Here is a 12428-nt window from a genome sequence, read left to right on the forward strand (position 1 = left end):
TATTGCTGTTAGGTCCCTCAGGTCAGTACTGCTGTTGGGACCCTCAGGTCAGTACTGCTGCTAGGTCCCTCAGGTCAGTACAGCTGTTGGGTCCCTCGGGTCAGTATTGTTGTTGCGTCTCTCAGGTCAGTACTGCTGTTGCGTCCCTCAGGTCAGTACTGCTGTAGGGCCCCTCAGGTCAGTATTGCTGTTGGATATCTCAGGTCGGTACTGCTGCTGTGTCCCTCAGGACAATACTGCTGTAGGATGTCTCAGGTCAGTACTGCTGTTGGGACCCTCAGGTCAGTACTGCTGTTGTGTCCCTCAGGTCAGTACTGCTATTGGATGTCTCAGGTCAGTACTGCTGTTGGATCTCTCAGGTCAGTACTGCTGTTGGGACCCGCAGGTCAGTACTGCTGTTGTGTCCCTCAGGTCAGTACAGCTGTTGGGCCCCTCGGTTCAGTACTGCTGTTGAGCCCCTCGGGTCAGTACTGCTGTTGGGTCTAAGGTCAGTACTGCTGTTGGGTCCCTCAGGACAATACTGCTGTAGGGCCCCTCAGGTCAGTACTGCTGTTGGGTCCCTCAGGTCAGTACTGCTGTAGGGTCCCATTAAATGAAGGCATTTAATGGGTGATCCGTGTCAGAATTACATTCCATTTTGTCCATATGCCCCCCATTTAAGAGGACCAAATGTAATTGGACGTTTGACTTCTCAGCTGTGTGAGTGCCTTTGGGGAGTACTGATACGAGCATGGTGGAGGATCTGAAATTTTACTGTGGGGCTGATTGGTGGAGGAGATCTGTCAAATAGGGTGGAACATGCTGCCACATGATAATCATATGAATATGTAGGTGTTCAGGTGTTCCTAATAAAAATGCTCAGTGAGTGTATATTGAACAGATAGTGGGGCATAGGGAAGAACATTGAGGGATAAGGTTTTTGAGAGGACAGGGGAAAGACAAATTGTTGTCAGCTTGGACTTACTGGGAGCAGTTGTGGAAGTCGTTCATAAACCAAGAAAGTGAGCAGTTGGACAGGCCAGCTTCACACAGTTTGTGGAGTAAAAGGGTAAGAGAGTGGTCCACAGTATCAAAGGCTTCAGATAGGTCAATAAATAATGCTGAGCAGAGGTCTTTATGGTCAGCAGGAAGTGAAACATCACTGATGACCTTTGTGGCAGCAGTGATGCAGTTATGACCAGATTGCATGTGAGATAAGAGGCCATAACCGAGTCCAAAAACCAAGTAAGATGTTTAGCTTTTCATGCGGTTTTGCAAGGCATGGTTAAACAGAGATAGGAAGGAGCCGCGGTGGCGCAACAGGCTAAGACGCAGCAGACTTGCGGTTGCAGTTTGCTGCAGTTGCACACCGGGGACCGGGATTCGATTCTCGGTCCTGCCAAAAGCCAAGTTTGGCCGGCTCACGTGGGGCAGCAATAATTGGCTCGCTGCTCCAGAGGGAGGGACTTGGCAGGGTTATTAGATCGCCGCACAATAAGCACCTCGGGCGCCTCGGAATCACGGCAACGGGCACGAGACGAGACGGCTTGAAGAAGGCGTGTCGCTCTCATTCGGGCCGCCGAGGGACGGGGTACGGGCGGTACATCTAATACGACTACCTCCAATTGAATCAGACGAGGTACAATTGGCTACCAAATTGGGAGAAAAAGGGAAAAATGCCTTTAAAAAATGGCAGTCTGATGGCAGTCCTCACAATAACTGGGCATTTCACATGCTTGGAAAGAGAGATTAAATAGGTACGAGAGTGGCAGTGAGATCCGGTCAGCAGAGAGCTTAAGGAAGAAGAATAGATTTTGTAGGGTTATGAAGTTTCAGTTCTGCGGTTAGCTGAGATGGGGAGATTGGATATTAGGAGACTTGGTACTTGGAGGGTGAGTGGGGCAGGTGAAACTAAACTCAAGGGATTTTGGGGCATCAGGACAAGTATTGTCAAAGATGTTGCTGCTATTGACAAAGTGTTTAAGTGTTAAATATATTAACTATGCGGTTATCCTTGAGGGTGATAATGATATTGTCATTGAATTGGGAGATGGGTAGATGTGCAGGATGAACTTTATTCTCTATGTGCTTTACTGTTTTCAGAATGTTTTAGGGTTGCTATCAGATAGCTGGAACTGTTGATGGTGATATGCAACTTTGGCCAATCTTATTGCCTGGTTGCATTTGTTTCTTATTTTCTGTCAGGTCTCAGGTCAGTATTGCTGTCGTGTCTTTCAGGTCAGTATTGCAGTCAGGTCTCTCCGGTCAGTACTGCTGTTGGGTCCCTCAGGTCACTGCCACTGTTTTGTCCCTCAGGTCAGTACTGCTGTTGGGTACCATTGACTCTCTAGAGCAGTGGTCTCCAACCCTGGTCCTACTGGGTCTGCTGGTTTCTGCTCACCAGGACCAGGGTTGGAGACCACTGCTCAAGAGTATTAGCTGTTCCAAGCTGAACAGCATCTAAGCATTGTGCTGTAGGTATGTAGCAAAATATATTCAGTATACTCTCAGTGACCACTTTATTAGTTAGACCTGTACACCAGCCTGTTAATGCAAATAGCTAATGAGCTAATCACGTGGCATAAACTCAGGTCAAGAGGTTCAGTTGTTGTTCAGACCAAACGTCAGAATAGGGAACAAATGTGGTTGGTACCAGACAGGGTAGTTTGATGCAGTTCTGTGTGTGAAAATGTCTTGTTAAAAAGAGAGATCATAAAAAATAGACTTCATAAGAGAATGACCAGATTGGTCCATGCTGTCAGGAAGGCAACAGTAACTCAAACAACCATGCATTACTGTGGCATGCAAAAGAGCATCTCTGGACACACAACATGTTGAAGCTTTCAGTGGATAGCAGAAGGGGTAATTCCATGTCAATTCAATACACTTTTAGACCACATCTTCACAGATGTTAATTAAATTTAAACTTATTAATCTGAGAGGTATGTGCTAACACATTTTGTGCTGATTTGCATAACTTTGACTTGCCCTATCTCCATTACTGATGATCATAGAAAATGTTCACCCCCCCCCCCCCCAAAAAAAAAGGTAACTTATGAATGATTATGATATTGAAATCTGATTGCAAAAAACACCTATATTTGAAAATGTATACATTTTTCACCAAATTTAGGTTATGATGTGAACACCATTTCCAGAAAATGGTGAATTACTTATCTGAAGCAGAGTATGGTGAGTTGGCATGGAATTACCCAATGAATACCAAAAAGAGACTGGCGCAAATGAAAGGAACTTTGAAGTTCTATTGATATTCCAGATTGCATTTGTCAGACCACATTTTGTGTTGTGTGCTTTTCTGTTAGAAATCCAAAAAAGGGAAATAAGACACTTGATCTCCTCAGGACTACAAAGGCGATTTAAGGGGATTTAATCCAAGTTTTTGAAAAACAAGGATTAAAATGTAAACTGAAAATTCTTCTTCTTGAGTTCTGTCGAGTAAATGTGATTGTAATGTGCAGACATACTCCCCCCCTCTCTGTTTCTCACGCTCTCTTTCCATGCCTCCCTCTCTCCCTCTCTCTCCCTCCCCAGGTGCCTCCCCAGGTCCCTCCCAGGACGGGCTGATATTTGACGAGCGCACCGTCAGCCCCCTGCTCTCGCTCTCGGGGGACCAGCGCACACTCACCTTCCTGCCCCGACGGGCTCGACGGTCACCCCAGTACGACCCGGCGCGTTTCGACAGCTGGCCCAACGCCCTGTGCTCCCCCCCCCTCTCCGGGACGCACACCTGGGTGCTGGATGTGGCCGAGAGCTTTGCCTTTAAGGTGGGGGTCTGCTACGCCGACATGGAGCGCAAGGGGTCCGGCAACGATTCTCGGCTGGGCTACAACGACCGCTCCTGGGTGCTGTCCTTCTACGAGGATGAGTACTCCTTCTGCCACACTGGGCACCACTTCCCTCTGCGCCTCCTCCGAAAGCCGCTGAGGGTGGGGGTGCTGCTGGACTGGCCGGGGCACACCCTGCTGTTCTACGACCCGGAGTCCTACGCCGTCCTGCACGCCGTCCAGCACAAATTCACCGCCCCGCTCCTGGCAGCCTGCGCCCTGGCAGACCACAGCATCAGGCTGCTAAACTGATGCAGGTCTTCATTGTTTCTACAGCACATACCCACCCCCAAATAATAATAACACACTCTCTACAGACCTCTGGGCACTAGAGGGCCCCCTGGACACAGTGTCTACAGACTTCTGGGTGCTACACGGGCCCCTGGACAGCGTCTGTAGACCTCTGGGTGCTACAGGGGCCCCTGGACACAGTGTCTACCGGCCTTAGCTGGACATTTTACTTCACTCCTGGTCCTGGAGACCAACAGCCCTTGGAATTTCTGGGGCTAGAAGACCAAGCCAATGACTTTTCACAAGGTTAATTCTAGGATCTGATCAGTGAAGCTGGCAGGAACTTGCTGTGAAGATTCTACATGTTGGTAGCAAAGAACTCATGAGGAATCTCTAAGCCAATCAAAGATCAAGATATCCCTGTGCCAATCAGGGATAGTGTTATCCCTGATATAGCCAATCAAAGATATCATGTACATGTGGGGTTGGAGGGACATTCCAGCATCTGCACTGGGAAGTGAATGGATGTGAAATGCACAACAGTGGTGATCATGATGAAGTGATCGTCATTGCTACATCAGGGACATTCTGTGACGCGGATGTGTGATAAGGAGGTTGGAGTTGACTGGGGAGAACCCTATGCTATACAATGTTGTCTGCTATTGAATAAGGAAGCAATAATCATTCCATGCTTCTATACGAATCCAGTGCTAATTTTGTTGTTTTTGCACATTGTGGGCCCTTTGGGACTGTGCGAGTAGACATCATATATGTCCGTACAGTTACTAAAATACTATTTTTAAATAACAAATTGCCAGTATGTGACATGTCCAATAATCATCTTGGTATATAGATCATCTTGTTCTTATAGACAAATGCAAGAAAAATCAGCTGGAGCAACAAGGACATTTGGCTGCAATTAATCACAATAACTGCAGTTAAGACGTGAGTTTGTTTCATATAATGCTCCACAGGGTCACCAGAGGACTTTATTTCTTTCAAATGTTGTTACAGTGCAGAGTTGTGTTACTTAAGCTCTCAGAATGTTTGTTAGTGTTTCATGGACAGGAATCACCCAGCTGCGACTTTATGAAGCATTTGATCAAATTCAGACATTAAAGATAATCTTTTTATAGTCACTGTCTTGATAAAAATGAATCAATAATGCTGTACCATGAAATGTTATATTTTGTATTGATAGTGAATGCTCTAGGACAAAGAGAGCATGTATGTATTTCAAAGAGACGCTTTAATTTTTGTATGGATTTGTATGTCAGAATCTAATATGTAATCCTCCATTGCAGTTTTATGCCCATATGAGGATATTTCTTTGTGTTACCAGCAGGCTTAGTCTATGACAGGTAACAGGTCTTGGGGAGGGAAGACATTTTCTTTTGTTTATTTCATCATGATTATTCAGTATACATGATATCCGATCCATCTGAATGACAAAATCTTGGTCAAAAGACTATCATCATCTATTTTGCTGATTTTCCACTGAAATGGATGTTTCAATATAAATGTCTTTAGACACATTTTCGGTCATTTATAACAGTGTGGTTGCTGAATACACATGATTTCCCAACCATCAAAATGAAAAAAAGTGTATTTTTCACTTTTTAGACTTTAGTCTTATGTGTTATGCCATTTTTAACTGAAGCACAGTGTTTTATCCTGAATTTTGTCAAATATATTTTTACTCATTTATTTCACTGATGAACATACTTTCCTATCCCTCTGTATTAATTTTTTATTTTATTTTAATTTGCCATTTTTACATATTTTCAGACATTAGGCTATATAAATTCTTTTTTAATCTGCCATTTTCCACTGAAACACATTTTGTCAATTTCTGTAAACACAATATAACCATGACCATATTATTTTCACAATGGTTGTTCCAGAGACATGATTTCCTATCCATCTGTATGAATAAAATGGAACTTTAAATAAAATAAAAAGATAATAATCCATATAGATTTTGGACATAGGACATAGTCATAGGTTTTTTAAAAAAGATTTGCTACTGAAAAACATTTTTCATCATAAATGTTTTTAGACCCATTTGTGTTCAGTATTTCAACATGATTGCAGGGACTGCAAAAGTGTAGTGTGTGGCAGCACCCCCTCTTGGTGAGTCAGTGCCTCTAATCAGAAAGCTGGCAATGTAATTTTCCTTATACGAGCATGGGTATTGGCACTTACCTTGCATTCGTCCAGACACCCATAGATATAGAAACAGACTTTGCATTCTGCCAACACACACTTACAACAGCGGGTGAAGCAGTAGGCTACTACATGAATGATGAGTTAATGTCGGAAAATCCAGAATTTTATGAGGATCAAAGAAAGCCAGTAACAAAGGTACCTTTTGCACCTGGCAAATTAATCTGAATAAACTCCATGATATGCTGGAGATGAACATCAGTAAAACAAAAGAGCTGGTGGTTGACTTTCGACGGAAGGGGAAGCCACCTTATTATGGACACCTTGCACTCATACTTTTATCCTCTCATATGTTGACACACGTAATTGTTCTTAACATACTGTATTAGTATTTTTAGGATTTCTATATATTGTGTTCCCCCTATGTATTCCCTTATCCATTTTATTCTTTTAATCTCTGCTGCTGTGAGACTCAAATTTCCCCACGGGGATAAATAAAGAGCTATCCATATCAATACACGGAATCCAAACTGCAAACCGATCAAAAGGGCTAGAGTCAAAAGTCGAACACAAATCCAGTCATACACAAGTCAAGTCAAGCAATCACTATTCCACAGTCACAAGCGCAAAGTGTTGCAGAGTTAGTCTACCCAGATCAGTAGAAGTGGTGGCCTTTTCAAATAAACAAACTGGTAGTAGAAATAGCCAATTAGTGGCAAACCGGAAGTAAAATGAAGATGGTCGTGCAACCAGCCAAGATCCACAACTGCAAATACAAAGGCTTATGACAGAGGTCGTAGCAAAATGGATGAAGAATAGGATTGGAATATTGTTTTTAGATATTCATGATGAAAAACCACTTTTACCAGATACCAGAAAAATACATAAGACTATGGTCCAGGGCTGCGTTTCCCTAAACGTTCTTAGCTAAGTATACCTTCTGTAAGTCGTACTTTCGTAAGGTTGGTCTGGACCACTCATAGCTATACCTTATCGATGCTGTCAGCTCACACCGCTAGTGGCCACCGCAAGCCTCTGAAATCAGCTGTTGCTCTTAGTTACATCTCAAGCTGTTAAGCAATATGTACACAAATAATTCTACGCTTGTCGTTGGCTAATAATATTACTAAAATACCACATTAAGGGGACGGTTTTCATGCAAAGAATAAAAGTATATTACGAAGGATGCATGTTGTACTTTGTTGAACATGTTGTCTAATTGCCTTTTAAATCATATTTATAAACTGACGATTTCCCACTCTCTCTGTGGGCTGGAGCGATGTTTAATCATAGTTCTTCCTTTGTTTTTTGGACACCGTAGTCCTAAAACGGGAAAATAATGTGTGCTCTGACAATATCTCCATCTCGTTTGCTGTGAAGCTGTGGGACCACTTCTTATTTTTTTCGCCACAGCTCATGTTGTTTTCGTGTTGTTGCGTTTAGCTTGTTGATGCGCCTTTATTGAAAACGTCAGCTAATCAGAGAAAATAGTGAATTACACCAGTTATGTGATGGTGCTTCTGGCAAATAAACCCTGATTACAAAGTCATTTAAGGTACCATGACAAAGATATTAAAATGATATAAATAAAACATGACATGCCAAAGAAGGCGTATTGTTATATATTCTTATTGTTGTTATACCACAATGTGATATCACAAACCGTATATATAATTTCGCAAAAATTATATATACAGTTGGATAATATAGTTTGTAAGTTTTTAATTATATTAATAAGTTCCTACCAGTCGTGATACATGCAATATTTTAAAGTATTCAATTAAAGACACCGTTATCGGGAAACCCAGATTTGTCCAGAATTTTGTTTAAAAAAAAAAAAAAAATTGCCTAATGTATGTTTCTGGTATCTGGTAAAATAGCATAATAAATATCTCAAAACACGTCGTTTTCAGTGTATTTATTCCTATTTGTATGTTTTATATTTTTCGTCCAATTCAACAATGAAAACTCGTGCTTCATTTTTTTTCACTTTCTGGAAAAAAGACCTCAATCTAATCTATTTTTCTATATATGGTAAAATCTCTCTTTCATAATAAAATCTCAAACAACACGATTTTCAATTTATTTGTTTATATTTATATATTCATATATATATCCTATTCATCATCCATTTAAATGATAAAAACATGCTTATTTTTTTACTTTTTGGACGAAAGATTATTGTCTTATGTATTTTTCTGGTATACGGTCAAATACTTTTTTCAGAATAAGTAACTCAAAACACACAGTTTTCAATATATTCCTATTTATCATATGTTTCGTATTCTTCAACCATTTCAACAATAAAAACACATACTTCATTGGGGGGGGGGGCGGCAATAGTATTATGTCTTTTTCTGAACACTTTTTTTCATAATAAATATATGAAAACGTGGTTTTAAATGTATTTGTATTGTATTTATCATATGTATAATTATCTACGTCCATTTCAACAATAAAAAACATACTCCCCCCCCCCCCCCCCCCCCCATTTCTGGACAAAAAAACTATAAAACTATAGTCTTATGTATTTTTCTGGTTTCTGCTGAAATATGTCTTTCATTAGGGTGAAGTCAAGTTAAATTGGGCCATCAGTTAAAGCACTAAGAACCCCAACCTTATCTGGCCCATTTTAATTTGTTAGATAAAATGAGCCAGTAATTTCAGTTAATATGTGCCACCTGACTTATGTTATGCTGTGTTCCACTTATTGAAACCTATTCAAATATTACAAATATTCAAGCCTGGATATGTCATAGTCATATTGTAAATGAATGTTGTAAGGGTAATTTTCTTAATTGATTCTTAATTGACAATGTGTGTTAACATAAAGACAATCACATGATTACAAGTAACCTTTTAGTGTTAATCCTTATTACTATTAGACCACTATCTGAATTAAGTGCTTACTATGAATCTTTCTCTGTCTCTCTCCCAACAGACAGACAGCCTTTGACCTTAATGTCTCTGCTTCTCCTAGAAGGGGGTAGCTAGCACATTCTGGTCTTACAGCAAGGTCAACAAGGGGTATTCAGAAGACAAAATACTGATAAATGTTAGTGCCCAGCTTCATGTCTTTTTGTTTTGGCAAAGCCTCCCCTTCTGGAAAAGTGTGTATAAGTCTTACTATGTCTGATTCAAATCAGGAAGCTAGTAAGCTTTCTCACTTTCTGTTATTTCTTTGCAAATAAATACAAAAGTTAAACGGAATCATAGCTATCATTGTTTTTACTGGGATCTGTTTCATCAGATGATGCTCACCTGTGAAATGTTAAAAATGGCATTTTTCCCTAACAATGTACACACGCACACACACACACACACACAGTCACAGCCATACACCCATATAAATGCATATACACATATAAACACACAGATCCACCTCCACATCACTCACACACAAACCAGGCATGTGTATCTGCACGCATGCACCCACACACAGATCTTTTTTTTAAAACAATTTCTTGTCATACCTTGTTCAACTAAAAATGAAATAAAGGATATTCATTGTTCAGAATTAAGCTTTTGCTGCCCGATTTGGCCCATTTCAATTGAACAGGTGGCCCATTTTACCTGATCACAGAATGCTTGTCTTGGAGGGGAACATCTGATACTTAAATAGCTCTAGGACTAAAGCATTTGTTTTTATTACACAATTCCAACACAGAATGAAAGAGGAGACCTGACTTAATAAACAAGAAACATATCTGAAAGTTGAGGATTGTGTCCATAGCTTTTTTTTATGGTGTGAAAGACGATTAGCGCAATTTACCTGACTTCACCCTAGAAATATTTCAAAACACATGGCTTTCACAAAAAGTTTTGAATCAGTGAGAAATATTTACGTCTTTGAAAGAAATTGAAGCTTTGATTGAAATTGATCAAAAAATACTGCCAAGACACTATTACTGCTTTCTACAAAGGCCCATTTTCAGCAGCCATTAGTGTAACACACCGTTACCTCAGTCATGCTAATGTGCCAGTTTGGTATTAGAGGAACCATTCCCATTACAGTACGCGCAGGAGAAATCAATTGCGCTGCTTAACGAAGCTTCAAAAAATCGTTAAGAGTACACTGGAATTTCTTTCGTTGAATTTTCATTTTAAAATGGGCAAAAGGTAACTTCTTCTCAAAACTTTAATTGAATTGTTTATGGAGATGAAGGCTATTCCCTGTGCGAGACTGCCAAGGTGTTCAGGTGTGTCTTGAAAGAAGAACGCAAACAAGAAATAACCAGGATAGAACAAAAAGTGGAAGGCCCTGATGCACAAACCTGCAAGAAGGAAAGTACGCCAGTCTCTCGTGTGAGAAACGCAGGTCCTCAGATGACAGCTTCATTGATCAGTACACGCCAAACATCAGTTCCACCGGCAAGTCAAGATACATTTTTTAATGTTCTTCTGTAAAGTTTCCTTGAAATATAGAACACAAACAAACACAACCCCAGGTCTCATCACTGGACAAGTTTCCACATCACACCATCAGGGGGCAGGCTAACGCACAGTACACGCGGGGAAAGGGTCATCCAACAAAATAATTATGAGGAAAAGTAGGAAATTGTGCATATTATTCATATTTGCAAGTTATATATTATATATGATATTTGCATCTATATATATATATATATATATATATATATATATATATATATATATATATATATATATGATTTGGGGCATAATGTGTTTTTTCCATAGGCCTGTGTTTTTATGTGACTGAGAGGTTGCACATGTTCTAAGGACGGCAGTATGCGTACGCGTTTGTGCATGAGCGCATCAGCACGAATGAAAAACGGTCTTACTCAAACCAAATAAAACACTCGGGAGGATCCAAAGCTTTCTTTGTTTGGAAGAATGGGTGGTCCGTTGCTGAGGAACATGCCCAGAGCTTCAGCACAGTCAAAACATATCAAAAGCATACGCCCAGTAGATGGCGCTGCTGCTCAGTGTACACATTTTTCACTCACTTCAGGTTACCTACGTCTGTATTTCATGAAAAGTAGTACCTCAAAACTTAAAGGTTAAAACATTGTTACAAGACCACTGTTAATCCCTTCCTATCATTGAAAAAGCCTCACTGACACGTCGACTCACCCTGTGTCTATAGTCCTTACATTCGGGTTTCAAAATACACAGTTAACGGGCCGACACTCTGTACCGAAATATTGTATAACTGTACAATAATACAATCTCATTGGTAGAAAATTGGTTCCAATTGCCACAGCTAATGGCAATTCAACGTCTGCACGTTTACAGAGAAGGGGGAGGGATAAACAGAGTTGTGGTTGAAGGTGTTTGTTGCTGCTATTCCTCTCATGACTGCTTTATGATCGAAATTACCTATTGTACCTTTAACAACGAATGGTAATGATGAAGAAGAAACCAAAACAAAACTTGTCAGAGAACACACTGAGTATGAAATATACACTCAGTGAGCACTTTATTAGGTATTTATTACTTCTTTTTTTTTTTTTGCCTATCCACTTATAGGTTTGACAGTTGTATGTTCAGAGATGCTCTTCTGCAAGCCACTGTTCTAATGTGTGCTTATTTGCATTACTGTCACCTTCAATCAGTCTGGCCCTTCTCCACTGACCGTTCTCATTAACGAAGCGTTTTGCCCACAGAACTGCTGCTCACTGGATGTTTTTAGTTTTTCGCACCATTCTCTGCAAATGCTAGAGACTATTGTGCGCGAAAATCCCAGGAGATCATCAGTTTCTGAGATACTCTGTCTGGGAACAGCTATAATTTCACAGTCAAAGTTACTTAAATCACATTTCTTCCCCATCTGACATAATAACTGAACCTCTTGACCATGTCTGCGTGCTTTTATGCATTTAATTGCTGCCACATGATTGGTTGATTAAATATTCGCATTAACAAGCTGGTGTACAGGTCTACCTAATAAAGTGCTCAGTGAGTGAACACTTATATACAGTTAAATGCAAACACTTCGTTGTTTTGTCTCTGCAATCCTAAAATGGCAAAACAGTGTCACTGTCCAAATACTTACAACCCGCACTGTATATGAGGTTATTTAAGATACAATTCAGTCACAATGGTATGATTTTGGTAGCTGCCTTTTGAATTAAAGCACTTTATATTTTCATTAATAGAATCTATTTTTTTTCCATGCCGACTGGAATAGCTTGGTAACTGGAATAACAGTAACAAATAGTGTGACATCAATGACAACTTCTCCAC

At 40.4% G+C, this 12428-nt stretch overlaps 1 protein-coding gene across 1 annotated transcript in view; it reads left to right on the forward strand.

The window, feature by feature from the left end:
• bspry (B-box and SPRY domain containing) overlaps nucleotides 1-6738 on the forward strand; it is a 12898-nt gene extending 6160 nt beyond the window's left edge. The window contains 2 exon segments of the mRNA XM_061261989.1: nucleotides 2218-2295; nucleotides 3532-6738. Of these exon segments, the coding sequence (XP_061117973.1) occupies nucleotides 2218-2295; nucleotides 3532-4076 (623 nt within the window). The 3' untranslated portion in view covers nucleotides 4077-6738.
• The last annotated feature ends 5690 nt before the right edge of the window (nucleotides 6739-12428 follow it).

Source organism: Conger conger, chromosome 12 (assembly GCF_963514075.1).
Source record: "Conger conger chromosome 12, fConCon1.1, whole genome shotgun sequence".
NCBI lineage: Eukaryota > Metazoa > Chordata > Actinopteri > Anguilliformes > Congridae > Conger > Conger conger.